Source organism: Orbicella faveolata, unplaced genomic scaffold (assembly GCF_042242905.1).
Source record: "Orbicella faveolata isolate gen_17 unplaced genomic scaffold, um_ofav_v1 contig_13, whole genome shotgun sequence".
NCBI classification, from domain to species: domain Eukaryota; kingdom Metazoa; phylum Cnidaria; class Anthozoa; order Scleractinia; family Merulinidae; genus Orbicella; species Orbicella faveolata.
Genome location: NW_028301540.1, coordinates 26,824,797 through 26,841,488, shown reverse-complemented (window position 1 = coordinate 26,841,488; position 16,692 = coordinate 26,824,797). Strand labels below are relative to the sequence as shown.

The 16,692-nt window shown below is 38.4% G+C and overlaps 1 protein-coding gene across 1 annotated transcript; it reads right to left on the bottom strand.

Moving 5' to 3' along the window:
- Positions 1–8,605: 8,605 nt before the first annotated feature.
- On the bottom strand, positions 8,606–12,011 carry LOC149115826 (uncharacterized). The gene is made up of 4 exons (XM_089285223.1): positions 11,838–12,011; positions 11,135–11,333; positions 10,513–10,625; positions 8,606–8,882 (listed from the first exon to the last, which is right to left on the bottom strand). The coding sequence occupies exons 1-4, from the start codon at positions 11,859–11,861 to the stop codon at positions 8,679–8,681; spliced, it is 540 nt and encodes a 179-aa protein (XP_089141349.1). The 5' UTR covers positions 11,862–12,011; the 3' UTR covers positions 8,606–8,678.
- Positions 12,012–16,692: the final 4,681 nt, after the last annotated feature.

Here is a 16,692-nt window from a genome sequence, read left to right as displayed (position 1 = left end):
GTCCAGAAATGAGTTAAAGGAAGTGTTGAAGGAAAACGAGCTCGCGAATCAATGGAAGAGAAGAGTTCTGGAAATCAACTCGCTACCTCATTTTACCACTTATGCCAATCTGATTTTAACAAATTGTTGTACCTTTGGGTTAGGGTGTCATGATGCTTGTTTGGTTTGCGAGGGCGCATACGAATGAGGAGCTTAAGTTGACATGGCAAGAGTAGAATGTGACGCCTGTACTAAAGGTTACTTGACAGCGGTACATTTAAATCCCCATGAACACGTAAAGTAAACAAGGCAGGAGTTGCCTGCTGGCGGAAACTCCTTCACCCTTGAAAGCTTCCGTTTCAATTTGAGAGTTCAGTTAAGCAGCTTTGTCGTCTAGACTTTTCATGTTACGCAGTGAAATCGTGTTTACTAACTGACTGCAAATTAAACCACAGTCTACACAAACAAGTGAGGGGTAACCTAAGATCAGGCGTTCTTTTCCTTTCTCTTTTTTTGGCGCCAAAAAAGGAACGGCTGATCGCAGGTTAAGTGAAGAGCGCCGGATTTGTTAAGGTCTAAATCATTACAGATGTTGAAATAATGAATATTATCAGGAAGAAAGAAGAAGAAGAAAAAAAATTGCGGTTACGTTGGATAATCGTTTAGAAACAAACAAAAATGTATAAATTTGATTGTGATCGATCAATAAAAATCAACAAAATAAATGCTATTGTTTTTTAATGAATAAATAAATACAACACTGTAATGAAGTTGAGTTTGCGAAGAACACATCCTCAAGACGTTTGATTTCAACTTTTGCTCTCGAACAACTCTCCGACGGTTATAATAAAGATGCTATCAGAGATGAAGGCGCTTCTTGGAAAACAACGTTGCCTTATTTGGTTAAAACGCATGCCGTGGCAGCCAAAACACCCTTTATCGGGAGTATCACAGAAAAGAGATCGCAGATTAATTGATTAAGTAAAGCACCTTGTTTGGTTTAAAATCACTCTTTTAGCATAACGTTCTATTGTTGCTGCATTGCAGCGGAAATCCAGATTTCAGGCGTTTTGAAAATAAGCGGAAACTGAAGCGGAAACTGCTCTTAGTACACGAAACGAGATTTTTTCAACCTGAATAGACCTTTACTTCTACAGTCACGAATGCGTATCTCAATACGAGTAATGATAGAAATGTATAAAAAAATGAAATCAGCTGCGTTGTGTGTTAGTTGTAGTTTTCAAATCATGCAACAAAATGCTTTGACCGCCAAAAGAACACCCACCATCCGTGTCGAAGTACATGTAAATGAATAATATTCACTTTATTTTAGTGTCGGAACGGTTAGCACTGCTTCACTAATTGGTGACCAAGCAAACAAAGATTCTAAATTGAACCGAAACTTGTTAAAAATACCAGCCAGTTACAGTTGACTATTTACCAAGCGTGGAGCAGTTGAATTTGGGAGCACCAATCACCGGGCCGCTCCGGATTACAATTCCAGTACCCTAACCAGAAGTGCACGCCGCCTACACGAGCACATACTATATACTGATTGTTCTCGAAGCAACTCAATATATTCCTGTTATAGCGTCAACGTTCTTTAACGTTTGCGTTTTCTTTGAAACGTAACAGTTCCTTTTCTTTTCACTTTTTCTATCATAGCGATTCGTGTTCGGTATTCAATTCGATTCAATCGAGTAGAGCTTTCATAGTTTTTCACATTTCCTTGTGGAGCGCCAAGCCATGAGCGTATGAATGGCGCTATTTAAATAAACGTTAATAACTTATAATTATTATATCTGAGAATCGAGATATTGTTCGAGTCAGTATATTGTATGAGGACTAAAGAGAATTAACAACTGAAGAGAAATATTACAACAAACAAATTTATCTTCTGATTCAAATCTATCCATATATTGTGACAACCGAAGTGAAACATGTAACAAAGAATTCAAAGATCAAGACTGAGTTACGATCTCGGCTAACCCGCGAAAAATTAATATAGATGCGTATCTCAATCTCAGCGATAGATCACTTTAATTACTTTGGAAAAGGTTTCACTCTTTCTAATATAGATTAGTAGAATTCTACTGGCGTTTTAATACGAATGGCGTTCTCTTATTGAATACGTTATTCACAGCCTATTTCTGTTCTGTTGAGTAACGTAGCAATGAGCGCTTAATCCACCATAGGAAAAAAGATGGCGGCGGTACATTTTATCACGATGCCTTGCGAACCTAGCACAGCCTATAAGGCACAAAGAAAGCCAAATTTTTACAATATTTGTTCCTGTACTAAGAACAGTGAGAAGGCCAGGTTTGAAGGTTTTATAACGTTTCTGTACGTTTTTTAAAACGTTAAGGTTTTCGTGCTCTAAGAATTGTGCGTAAATGTAGTAGTCGCCATCTTTTTTCTTACGGAGGATTGTTAACAAACTGGCGACCGCTTCTTTGCGTTTTCGAAGTGTCTGTGAAGAGTTTTTGGATAAAGTTTTGAACGACTGCTACAGTTATACTAAAACAATTAGATTTTTCGCTCTTGATTTCTATGCGTGAACGCGATAGAAATCCCGTGCTCATAATTGTTAAATAGCCGTAGACAGGAATTGATCTTTCTGAAATTTGTATAATAACAACAACAACAACAAAAAAATAAAAATAATAATAATAATAATAATAATAATTAAAAGTTCTGTTGTTACGGGGGTGGGATTATGGAAAATAACTCGGCAAGGGTCAAAAATTCGATTCCGCTTATGTTTTTACGGTAGATAGGCTAGGGCATGACAAAAACTACTGGATAGTTTTTTTTTTTGCCATATATCCTTTTATTTCAAAGAAATATGCCAATTACCAAATTCGGTTAAAATCGTCATCTGACGCACCATTTTATTAAACAAGTTTGAGAGCCTCGCATGCAAAACCATATCATTCTTCCGTCTTTAAAACACTCAAATATTTTTATGCAATGTTTAATTGAGTACTAGCTTGATTTTACGGAATGTTGCGGTTTTTATTGGGTGCAAAATAATTAAATTTCGAAGACATGTATTTCATTCACTTAAAAGTACTTCGTAAAAATAATTGATTTTCACTATGTGCGAAACCTTCAAATGGCTTAAGCTTCTTGTGGTTGAATCGCAGAAGGATGGTCTACAGATTCCTGTAAAAATTGCTTTGGGCAAATGATTGTGAGCGACGCGAGAGCTTTTCAAAGTATGTTTAAAATGCAGATATTTGACCATCCGTCGTCAAATGTCAATTTACGGGTTAGACATATGTTTTAGCACGCACCACATGTCTTGAGCTATATTAAGTTGAAATAGACACAGAGCTGATAATTTCGAAATGTTCTAACCTTATTTGCTGCATTCCTCGCACATAAAGCAGAAGTTTGCTTTTGTTTACGCAACGTCCGATGTACATCGCCAACTGTCAACTTATTTAATGGTCGAATACCATGAATCTATGACCCTCTTTCCACACATATGATCACCACTGCATCTAAGTCAAAAAAGGCTAAGTGATTTGTTGATAGTTGCTTGCTTTGCACTACACCAAAATATTACGTTTGATCATCGTTTGATCTATTCCTGCTTGAATCTTTGCTTGCAGCGGTTCCTCGTTTGTTCGTCACGCAATGTTGTCATTCTATTTTAGAGGGTAGGGGTAGGACAATTCTATCCTAGTAAGTAAGGCTCCGTAAGGCTTGGAAGCATAGGGAGCACATAATCTTGTTAAGCAGGAAGAGATTAAATTAAGCAATGAAAGGAATGAATAGTTAATCATTGCCTGTGTTGTCATCTTTTACAAGACCACCGCTACCTACACGCCTTGTGTAAATACTGTAACGCTTAACTCGTACCTAGGTCTTTTCGCGCTGTGCAATTATTTTTGGTTTACATATAATACAGTGGGCTACCCCCGGGGAAATGGGAGGTGGCCGCTTAATAGGGGTTGGCCACTTGATAGAGATTGGTGTACCTTGAATATCTTTTCACTATCGGGTTATAAATTTCTTAGTGAACATGGAGTCAATTCAAGACAATCATTATAGACGTCATCCTGGGAGACCCAGGAGCAGTTAGTGGGAGGGGGAAAAAGTCTAAACGGGTGAGAAAAAAGTTCGCGAAGACCCGTTTAGACTTTTTCCCCACCCCCACTAACTGCCCCGGGGTCTCCGAGAATGACGTCTATCATGATTGTCTTGAATTGACTCCATGTTTACTACGAAATTTAGCGGAGACCCAGGGGCAGTTAGTGGGGGCGGGGAAAAAGTCTAAACGGGTCTTCGCGAACTTTTTTCTCACCCTTTTAGACTTTTCCCCGCTCTCAGTAACTGCTCCTGGGTCTCTCAGGATGACGTCTATAATGATTGTCTTAAATTGACTCCATGTTCACTAAGAAATTTTATAACCAGGTAGTTAAAAGATATTCAAGGTACACCAACCTCTATTAAGCGGCCAACCCCTATTAAGCGACCACCCCCCATTTCCCCGAGGGTAGCCCACTGTATTATATGTAAACCAAAAATAATTGCACAGCGCGATAAGACCTAGGTACGAGTTCAGCGTTACACCATTTATGCAGGGCATGTGGTTTGCGGTGGTCTAGTAAAAGATGACAACACAGGCAATGGTTAACTATTCATTCTTTTCATTGCTTAATTGAATCTCTTCCTACTCAACAAGGTTGTGTGCTACCTGTGGTTCCAAGCCTTATGGAGCCCTACTTATTAGGATAGAAATTGTCCTACCCTTACCCTCTAAAATGGGATATCAGCATTGCGTGACGAACAAACGAGGAACCGCTGCAAGCAAGGATTTAAGCAGCAACAGATCAAACGATGATCAAACGTAATATTTTGGTGTAGTGCAAAGCAAGCAACTATCAACAAATCACTTAGCCGTTTTTGACTTAGATGCAGTGGTGGTCATATGTGTCGAAAGAGGGTCATAGATTCATGGTATTCGACCATTAAATAAGTTGACAGTTGGCGATGTACATCGGACGTTGTGTAAACAAAAGCAAACTTCTGCTTTATGTGCGAGGAATGGTGACAGAAACACGTCAAATCGGCTTTTGGACCTGCCTTTTACAGCAAATAAGGTTAGAACATTTCGAAATTATCAGCTCTGTGTCTATTTCAACTTAATATAGCTCAAGACATGAGGCGGGTGCTAAAATATATCTCTAACCCGTAAATTGAAATTTGACGACGGATGGTCAAATGTCTGCATTTTTAACATACTTTGAAAAGCTCTCGCGTCGCTCACAATCATTTGCCCAAAGCAATTTTTACAGGAATCTGTAGACCATCCTTCTGCGATTCAACCACAAGAAGCTTAAGCCATTTGAAGGTTTTGCACATGGTGAAAATCAATTATTTTTACGAAGTACTTTTAAGTGAATGAAATACATGTCTTCGAAATTTAATTATTTTGCACCCAACAAAAACCGCAACATTCCGTAAAATGAACCCAGTACACAATTAAACATTGCATAAAAATATTTGAGTGTTTTAAAGACGGAAGAATGATATGGTTTTGCATGCGAGGCTTTCAAACTTGTGTAATAAAATGGTGCGTCAAAACGATTTTAACCGAATTTGGTAATTGGCATATTTCTTTGAAATAAAAGGATATTTTGCCAAAAAAGCTATCCAGTAGTTTTTGTCATGCCCTAGCCTATCTACCATAGGAATATGAGCGAAATCGAATTTTCGACCCTTGCCGCGAAATTAAGAATTTGTCTGATTTTTACAGGCAGGCACTCTTAATGCCCCTTCCAACCCTGAAATGAATCAGTCGCAAACGATTACATGAGATTTCAACCGCGGTCTTTCTAGTGGCATGTACTAAAACCCAGACGGTGGATTCTGGACGATAGACGATAGACGATGGACGATTGACGATGGACGATGTCTCTGACACTCATTTAATTGTCACATTCATTTATTTGGCATTTAAATTGTCACACAATCTTGTCACGCGATGTTAAAGTATTGAACAGCGAAAATTCGTGCCCTCCACCCTCCCCTCCCCCGAGCAAAAATATAACTTATTTGGGCTAGACAAATTATCACGAAGTTCTGATCGCGGATTTTTCGTCACGCAATGTCACGCATTCATTTATTTCTCTCAGCCAAAGTACATATACATGTATAAATTTTGCACACAACCTTTTGCTTTTGTCACGCGATGTCACCATGAAGTTTTGAAATATTGAACAGCAAAAATTCGTGCCCTCCCCCTCCCCCAGCAAAAATCTAACTTTAAGGGAATGGACAAATTATCACGATTCCCATTTTCGGGTTCGCTTGGTGTAAAAGTTCATGCTTCGAAAAAAAAATCTTTTGGCCTTTTGGCAAGTGTAAGCGCTGGTATTTTGCAATAAAAACTTTCAGAGCTGGCGAAAATGAAATTGAAACACGTAAGGAAAGGAAGGGAAAACTGGTAATGGCAAGCACCGATAATCCTGGCAGACCGCTTGTGGAAAGCTTCACCAAAACAGCTTAAAAACTAAGGTGAGGCTGCTTATTTACCCCCCCCCCCCCACCCCACGGCAACTCATGCAAAAACATACCACGTGCTTGCCGTATGGGATACGATTCTCCTGCGTCATTTCTGCGTGCAGTCTGGAATAATTCATGTGAAAAAGCAATCGATTGCGGGACAAAAGAAAACGATTGTGTGACACATTTATACTTTGTTGTCAGAATTTAATAAATGAATAACTGACATTGCGTGACAAAGAATCCGCGGTCAAAATTTGTCCAGTCAAAATAAGTTTGTTTTTTTTTTTCTTGCTGGGGAGCACGAATTTTCGCTGTGCACTATTTCAAAATTCCATGGTGACATCGCGTGATAAAAGAAGGAATTCGTGAAATTGCGTGACGAACAATTCGCGATCATAACTTTGTCCAGTTCAAATAAGTTAGATTTTTTCTCGGGGGAGGGGGGAGGGCACGAATTTTCGCTGTTCAATATTTTAACATCGCGTGACAAGAGCAAAAGATTGTGTGACAATTTTATACTTTGTCTGAGAGAAATAAATGAATGTCAGAGATATCGTCCATCGTCCATCGTGCATCGTCCATCGTCTATCGTCCAGAATCCACCGTCTGGGTTTTAGCACATGCCCTTTCTAGTTCAGTAATTTTGAAAATCAAACAATATCGCGGGTAATCGGGCGCAACCGCAAGCAACGATCCGTAATCTGTGTCAATTAAGGGTTGTATTTGTTTCAGTCGTGATTACAAAGCACTTTCTAAACGTGGGCCATGTGCAGGCCTTTGTTTTTCTCCTTTTCTCGTGAAACAAGACTGAGACATGGTTACGTTAAATCGTGCTGTCGAAACCGCGTTCTTTGATTGCCAATTGTAACAGCTCAATAATGTGTCAATATATATCCACTCTATATTGTTTGTTTGTATTTGTGTCAGAACGCAACTTCCGGCGTTTTCCGTCACTGAAACAAAGCGATTTTAGGGTGGATACTAGGGATCACTAGTTACCGTATTTACTTTTCCGTCAACGAAGGCTCTGGCCTGTTCTTAAAAAACTACCGGTTTAACTTGTTCAATTATCCTAATCAGCTTCGCCGAAAATCCATATCGCGTTGTCAACTTGTGGCTAAACTACCCATTAGTAACTGCGATAGAACACGTGCCGGACTGTGGCCTTCTTTATTGCGTGGGTTGAAGAATTGTCAAAATTAGTTCCGACTTATTTGATTAAAAATCAGAACTGAGGAACGAAGCTGTTGTCAAACGTCAATTTGGCATGTGCTTGAGAATTTGACACCGTCGTAAGTTGTCCATGCTGCAGCCGCTGGAAAGAGTAAGCTACTCCTAGGAGAGAGCCAAAGCATTGGCAAAGCACTGTATGCTCCCCCATGGGTGATGAAGGATAACTATGAAGATTTAAGTAAATGTAAAATATCGATCCCCATTTGGACTTACGTGACAGAATGCCCAACATCCCATAGTTGAAAGTAACCGGATTTATGTCTCCTAGATTGGTTACTCTTGCCTCACTTAGCAAAATGCTGTTTAATAAGATTATACAAACAATTTTCTCAGTTTTTATCTCGTTTCTTTAGAAAGGCGAATCTGGTTGGCTCTCCTGCTCATAGAAAAGTCGGACACGTTGTCTTACCGTCAATGGTGCACGTGCTGCTTATGAAATGCAAAATTGTTCTTCAATTCTGCCGTTAATAAAATATTGAAAATTGTAGGTTTTGAACTGCAGTCATTTGCAGTGCGTACTAAACCTTTTGCCTAATTGCCCTGACTTTCAACTCGGCTGTACCTCATCGACTTGGTTCGATTCTTCTACTAATGATTTTCTTTCAGGTCTCCAGATAAGACAATAATTCAATTAAGAACATGAGTAGAATACCGGTCAAACGCAAGAAAATATACGCAAAAATGTTCCGGGACGCTGTTTGTACAACCACATTTATAATGTAGAATAAAGTCTCCAAAACTGGTCGGCGTCAAGGAGTGGTTTAAAAAGGTTTGATAATACAAATGGAAAGTCAGTAAGACAGTATCACCTAACTTTACGTATGAATCAAAAACATTTTATCACGTAGGGAGAATTCCACAAAAAATACAAATCTTAATCATAACTGCTGGTTTTTATTTTGTTTAAATGATTGCAAATACAAGAAAAAGAACTACCGTGTTGGTGTTCATGGTTTTTGAAAGAAACAACGCCTATCGCGATCTTTCCCTTCAATATAACTGATTAAATATAAGGTCGCATCATCACAGCCTTCCTTTACTCCTAGACACTTGTTATTATCAATATTGAATTTGTATATAAGGGGTTTTTCAGATATTATATCCTCCTCAAACTGGAACTCATTGCTAAGAGTGTCGACACATCTTTGATTCTGAAAATGCAAAAGAGAACAAAAAAGACAAATTTAACAAATTCAACCTTTTAAATCAGGCCAAACCTTACCGTAAGCAGCGCTTTTTACTCAGGGTTCCGTAGGAAAGCCTTAGTCTAAAAATGCAAGCCGTTCGTCGTCGTCGTCGTCGTCGTCGTCGTACTTGGTCGCCCAATGGGGGGTCATGGTCCCAGGCAATCCTAGCGTTGTGCGAGGAAACTGGGGATGAGAATGTGACAGCTTTCGCTCTTCGTGAGAATGCAGTGATTTGTGAAAAAAGGTTGGGGAAGACTCGAAGAAGATGTCGATCGTTTTCGGAACGGGTTGGCCCACGAATTATATTGCTTGACATTTCCACACAGAGATCGAGCATTCTCAGCAGGTTCGAATGGACATTTCGAACCTGCGGAAAGAATTTCTGACTGCCGGGTATATATAGCTTATTTCTTTTCTTGAAAATCCGTGCCTGTGAGTCACGCAAAGTTCATCAGACAACTGGCAAACTCAAATCATTGAATAACATGATCGCGTGGTGTTTATGACCAAAGATCAAAATACTCATATACTCTCGGGAGGTTTCAAATAATAACGATGATCTTCGCGGAAATTGATTATCTATGAATTATTGACCGCCGAGTAGCTAGTATTTTGAACAACCTTGCCCGTGAGTGAAGATTTTTGTAGTATGGCCGGGAGAATTCGTCCCCAACTGAAACAAAACGTTATTTAGAGTTGCTTGGCATTTCTGACAAAATATTATTTTCATAATGGAGAAAATGTCCAAAAATCGAGATTTTATAGTACTTCCAAGCTGGAAAATTTCCTCAACTACAAAAATAATACCTGAAATCGCTTGGCATGTCTAAACAAAGTTCTGCTATTCTAAGTAATGAGTTATTTCGCGGAAATTCTATAATAATTTCAGATTGCCGGGTATCTAGTACTAGTTTTCTGAAAACCCCTCCCGGCTGCGGGATGTCTAGACACAATGTAAAGTTTTTGTTGTGTTCGATACGCCTACTTGCGGTACGAAGCCTGAGCAAACGCTCTTAGAGCGTCTAGTTTTATTAGTATTCTTTTTGTTTCAGTTTGTCACGTCTTTACTGACATGAATATACAACTCGATAAATCTCATGCAGTCACAAAGTGCCAACTCAGTCCTATAGGTACCCAAATTTTTGTCAGTTCAGCCTCGCGGGGAACCATTTTGGACAAACCGTCCCGTATAATATAAAGATTTAGGCCAGCCTAAAAGCGTTGCGCCTGGGCCGGATTGTTCAGAGCCCGGTTAAGTTAACCCAGGAAAAGGTAGAATTTTGATTTGAGTTTTGTAACTTTGCGGTGAGGTTTTCTGTATATTGTTTGGCCTTCTGTTTTGAGTTTTAATAATCATCATAAACCATTCTGGCCAATTACATAGGACGCAGACAATCCAGAAAACCAATCATAAATCCCGGGAAACGTAATCGAGTGATTCCCAATTCCTTTTGATCTTACTACTGATTGTATGACAAAGTGGCGCGAGTATTTGAAGGCACTCGCTCAGCGTAGTGATTTCTCTAGTTTTGTGACACTCATTTGAAAACCACTTTAAAAATGATCAGTTGAAAATAGTTTTTGTCACGCTCACCTTTATAAAAGTAACATTGTTGCTGTTGACGACCGCCTTTAGTGCGTAAGTGTATCCATGATGACAGACCTCAATGCACTTCTTTCCTGTAGCGATATTTATGATCCAAAATTCTTTGAGATAAAAAATACATTATTAGCGAAAACCTGAAACAAATTTAATCTTGAAAGCTGACAAAATTTCTGTAGTAGGCAAATACAATAAACGGAAATGGTTCTGAATTTCCCGTTAAATATTTCTGCCGTGAACTTATCTGCCCAAGGCCCTTGTCTGGTGATTTTAATAGAATATTTTACCGCCGCCCCCCTCAGTCCCTCTCTCAGTCCCTCCCTCTTCCTTCCTTCTCCAAAAGCAGAGATCGGGTCGTTACTTTTTTTAAAGCAGAAAAATTTTAATGAATCTTGCTGTCAAATTCATATGAGCTCAGTAGTGTATGACTCAAAGCAATCTCAAATCAGCGAAAACTAAATCTAATGGTCCTTGCATCTGTCCCAATTCGTTCAGTCTGGATTTAATTCAACTTGCTGTAATTTTCCTCAGCTATGTTACAATCTGACCAATCAGCGTTCGGCAATTTCGTAGCCTGTGTTAACGCGGACGGTAGCATTATAGCAACACTTACGTGCTTTTTTTTCTCGTGTCGACGCCCCATCTAACTTTGCCTCACACTGTCCGTTGGTACATTTATTAGTGTGAATCTTAAGGAGATTTCCTCCGCTGCACTTCTGCTCTAGTCTGCGAAGTGATTGCATAAGGCGTGGTCTGTTTATTGTCAACGTTGATCCGACTTCTACATGGGCCAAAAAGAATACTACCACGGTCTACAGATATGAAAATACACCCCATATATCAACATGTACAGTAACCAAGGTAACCAATCAACTGATGCCAGTTTTGCTAGTTGATTTTGCATACAGTACACGTACAGTGGAAACAATGTCTGGATAAAATTGATTACTTTTCTTCAAGTAAGAGGTTGCAAATAAAATTAATTACCATCAAAGTTATTTTTTTCACAATCTAGTAAATTAACAAAAGAAAAACTTTAATATCTACCGGAAGAACCTCAGAAAGCATTGCTATATATACTTAGTTTTTATGTGCTTGACAAGGACATTTGTAGTGCAGGGAAAATATTGTCGTAAAATTAGGAAGGCTAAAGCACATCCTTTTTTAAAACGAAACAGCTATTGCACACGGGGATGAAATACAATGCTGGCAAAATCATACGACAGTTTCGTCGACTTCATACATAAAAAGAATCCCTAATCAAAGTATCAAAAGTTGCAACTAATGACTTAGTCATTGACGCTTATTTTACTTACTAGAAAGATATGTGTTAAATCCATGTTGCCCTCTTTGTAACAAGCTTGTTCTTTTAGATCGAAGTTACGATGGTCTTAACGCTTAGAGCGTCTATTTATACGGTTAGGTTTTAATGTATGTACGATTTATTTTAACCGCTCTTGCACATGTAATTGATTAAAAATGAAAAGAATTTCATCCTGCATGTAGCTGAAATAAAATAGATTACTAATGAAAAAAGTATTAGTCCTTGTTACAACCAAAGCGACGCGACGAAGAACTGACCCACCAGCCCCCACATACATAGGTACGTGGGCGAAAATAATTAAGGGTCTTAAGTACTTTTTATCTCACAGATCGTTCGACGAAGAGGGTGTATTTTTAAAATGAAGGTCAATAGAGAGGTTGCGCATAAAGCTAGCTAAACATCCAATACTGGGACTCGATCGTGGTCATAATGTAAACAAAGTGGCAAAACAAACATATCTGGTCCATTTGGGTCACAATAATTTTACGGATTTCTCTGTTGATATCAAATTTCAAACGCCGTAGACAACAAATCACGTAGGATGGTATATCAATTTGTTCCTTTTTCATTGCTACACCCCCGTAAAACCACACCTTAGACATGGCGTGAACATTCTTGCCGAGAACATTGACTGAATAATTCAATAGCCATGCAAAGTTTCCTACAGAATCGATCAATACAGAATAAATTGTTTTGAGTTTCTTTAAGTCAATCTCGTTTCTTACTTAGTTTGTGTATTGGATAACGTTGAAATTAGTTTTTCCAGCCCACTAACCCACTTTTTCCAAGGCCGTGAATCGAAAGTCACGAAACTTTACATAACTCACGCGAACCAGCGAAGTGACTGAGGCACAGATTATTTTCTTCCGAGGGATGTTTGTCTGTCGATTAGTCACGGATAAGTAAGATTGTATAATCAGTTTTCTATGCAAGCGGTGTTAAATAAAGGAGTCCTTGGCTTGCCAAATAACAACACTGTTGTCTCGGGCGGGGAGACGAGTGAGTGATAATATTTGTGAACCATAGAATAGGGCACGCGCATTGTTTATGCGCTACGGGTTGTCCATATTTGCCACACTCTTGTTTCCAAACCATACAATTTTCAGTATATTAAAGACAAAATTGAAGAATATTTCTCTCTTTTAAGAGCAGCACGGGCACTATATCATATTGTCATTTAAGCACTAAGCGTGAAAGCCAGTCAGGTCTCGGGGAAAATCTATATAACACGCTGAGTGTACTAAGAAACGCGGCAAATGTAGCTTTTTATTTAGAGAGGTGTCACTATTTTAGAAGAATGCTGAAACCCTCCGGCTCTAAGAAGGCTTCTTTCTTTACTTTGCACGCTTGGCAACATCTAATTGTAAATATTCAAACAGGGCACGAAACAATTTCTTTGCTCAGTAAACTGGAATTGAACTGGTTACTTTATCTGTTTATTATCTCTCGTAAAGCTTCTATATCCCGAGGCCGTTGTCCTCTTTTACTTTAAGCTGCATTTACGTGGATTTCAATGTAACCAACTCTACCGCTTATCTTTTGTATTGCGTCGACGGCAGGACCGTGATTCCGTAGAGGAAATATCGTATCATCTCCACGTTTCAGACGTTTCATTGATTTTCCTCTAATGGTTTAATTGACTTTCAAAGACAATACGAATATTTTAAACCTTGAGATTGTCGTGAACGTTCTCAGGTGATCAGGTACGTAGTCCACGAAATGTTGACTCCTGTATTTTCCCTTATTTGCTAGGCGTTCTCAAGACATGCTGCTCAAATTTAGATTTGAAACAGTTCCTCACCGCAATTCACCCAGATCAATGGAACGCCTAGGTGAATCTTGCGCAAACAGGGTTACTAGAAAAATTGGAGGTTCTTTGCCCTGTTGGTTTTTTGGAAAGCGTTGAGCCGAATACGGCGGACCCAGTGGGTACGCTCGGCATATATTCTAGTTTTAGTTTCTGTTGGTAACCGAAGATACCAATGGAAATAAAAATGTAACTTATAGGGAACTACTGTGAATTTCAAGAATGAGGATTTAATAAAGTAAAACAAACATGCTGAACCTATGAGTGGAGTGGGCGGCCGGATGCTGAATGCAAATGAATATAGTTTTGTCCTTTTCTTGGCTGGTGTTGGACATTTTTTTAACCAAAAGTTTCCAAGAAATTACACATAACAGAGTTAGTTAGTTTGCTTGTTTGTTCAGTATTTTCTTTTTTCCGGTCTTTTCTTACATCGCCTACTATTTACTGTTATTTTAAGGCGAGATCATATATGCATAGGCGCACGAGCGGGGGGGGGGGGGGGGTGGGGGGCAAGGGGGACTGCGGGCAAAACGCTAATGATTCGGGCAACGACAATTGAGAGAAAAGATTAAAAAATAATGCTGTTTGCGTGATTTCCAAAACTCGTTAATAAAGTTTCTAGTTAGTTACCTTTTTTAGAATTTTTCTATTAACAAGTTGTAAATTTTACTCGGGTTGAGACTGTTGACAGAGTATGATTGATTGATTATGTAAGCTTTGAATATAAGTATTTTTAGAAGTTTCATTAGATGTGGAAATTGTGAACATTTTTTGTTTTTTATGTTATTTGGGTTCGTTTGGATCCCGATTTCAACACTTTTGCACTCGGGCATTGCGTAAATTTTTCGGGCAAGTAGGTCACAGCTCCCAAAGGTATCCGCACGCCTATGCATGTATGTAATCTCGGACCGGATGGTGGATAATATAATAATTACATGGAACCCTGTGCATCTCGCCCGACATGAAGTCTCTAGAAGGGTAGAGAAGGTGGGCGGATATGAAAAGATCAACCTTTTGACTTATGACAAAACGTGCAAAAATTTCAACGTGCAGTATTTGCTAGGCCAGTCGAGCATCAGTCAGCTGGATGATCACGTTATCAGGACAACGTTCTGGGAAGGGAGGAGTGACCACACACCGTTGAAATAATTGGAATCACGCAGCCCTTAAACATCCTTTAAGTGACCGTAAATAGTGTTTACCTTGTTAAGATTTCAGAAATGTGACACATCCGTCAGTCTTTCTGGGCCGTACCTAGTGGCAATCGGTAAAATTGTGTTTACGCATTTCAAATATATGAAAATAGGCGAAGCTTCGATTCATACCTTCAGTGATGTGTGTTAATGACGTCCAATAAGATTTTGGCCTCAATTACTCCAGTTTTAAGCTGAAAGTAAAGAAACTCTTTTGTACACAGCAGTTACACGATAATTTAATAATTGTTATCAATGTAGTTTGCCGCCTCGTAGCCGATTTGTCCCTCGGTACTGCTCGTGTTATGAAAAAAAGTTTTCTTACAAATATCTTACATATTTTCATTTCAAACTCCTAAAAACTCTGATGTCACGTTCTGTTGCATTTGATTGATGCCAAAATACACAATAATTATCAGTCCTGGCTAGAAATCGATTTGCCGACAAATCATCAGTTGCTGTAAGAAAAATAAAAATAAAATAGAGATCTGTTTGATAAGAAAAGACAGAAGAGGCTTTACTTTTAAACTGAACGCGTTATAACTGCGTATAAACTCCGTTATAGACTAAAGTAAATGCACAGAAACATTGTAACTTTATTGCTTCAATAAAATGAACTTAATTTTACGTTCAAAGTTGAACTCGATAACAGTTTTGTAGTTAAGAAACTAGCGCTCGTGAGACTGCACGACCCAGTTTTATTACACCTTTTGCTGTTCATTTACAGAAAATAAACATTCATTTGTGTCCAAATTTCTTTCATTATGATCATTAAACTCTCATTAACACCAATATGACCTTCATTTGCGCGTAAGGAACGTTCAAGAAAAACATTTACATATGCATTAACATTCAAAATCATCAAAAGAAAAACAATACCTTCATTTGACATTCATTGACTGTAAATGTATTTTCATTTTGGTCGAAAAAAAATTCGTTGTCACGAAACGACAATCATTTACACTTTACGACATTCAGTTTTCAACAAAAGACTTTCAATAACACAATTTGCATGAGAACTAACATTCAATTGCATTATTATGCAACCATATCCATGAAGGTAACAATCTTAAATGCGGTGAGACATACATTACCGTGTTTTCACCTAACGTGAAGAGAAAACAATCGCCCATTAGCGTAATTCTTTTGAACAGAGATATCTCGCCCAATTTTCCTCGAAAATTTGATTATAGAACAAGGGACCATATGTACTTTTTTCAAATCATAATTTCACAATCCTCCCCTTGCAGATATAAATTCGGCCACTTACGAAACTTTTTGCGTACAACTCAGAGGGCGCACTACAGTATTCGTGTGACATACATGTACATGTAGTGACAGTTCGATTTGTCCAGAAATGCCACGAAGAAATAGAATCGCATTTGAACACCGCGAAAGGATAGTCAGGGCTTTTGAAGATGTCAACGAAGACTATTTACTATTTACTAGTGTGGCAATTGAAGGATAAATCGTTCAGCGAATTTGATATTCTATCTTTCAAAAATAAATGTTATTATGGCTGTAATGTTTGTCTCGCCGCATTAAAGATTGTTACCTTCATGGATATGGTTGCATAGTAATGCAATTGAATGTTAGTTCTCATGCAAATTGTGTTATTGAAAGTCTTTTGTTGAAAACTGAATGTCGTAAAGTGTAAATGATTGTCGTTTCGTGACAACGAATTTTTTTTCGACCAAAATGAAAATACATTTACAGTCAATGAATGTCAAATGAAGGTATTGTTTTTCTTTTGATGATTTTGAATGTTAATGCATATGTAAATGTTTTTCTTGAACGTTCCTTACGCGCAAATGAAGGTCATATTGGTGTTAATGAGAGTTTAATGA

What these genes read in the sequence shown, in the direction of transcription:
- LOC149115826 (XM_089285223.1), bottom strand. Translation starts at nt 11,861, where the DNA reads ATGGATTTAACACATATCTTTCTA. An exon ending in GACACGAGAAAAAAAAGCAC is followed by an intron (nt 10,626 to 11,134) that starts GTAAGTGTTGCT and finishes TTTATCTCAAAG; the next exon opens with AATTTTGGATCATAAATATC. An exon ending in ACAATGTTACTTTTATAAAG is followed by an intron (nt 8,883 to 10,512) that starts GTGAGCGTGACA and finishes TTGCATTTTCAG; the next exon opens with AATCAAAGATGTGTCGACAC.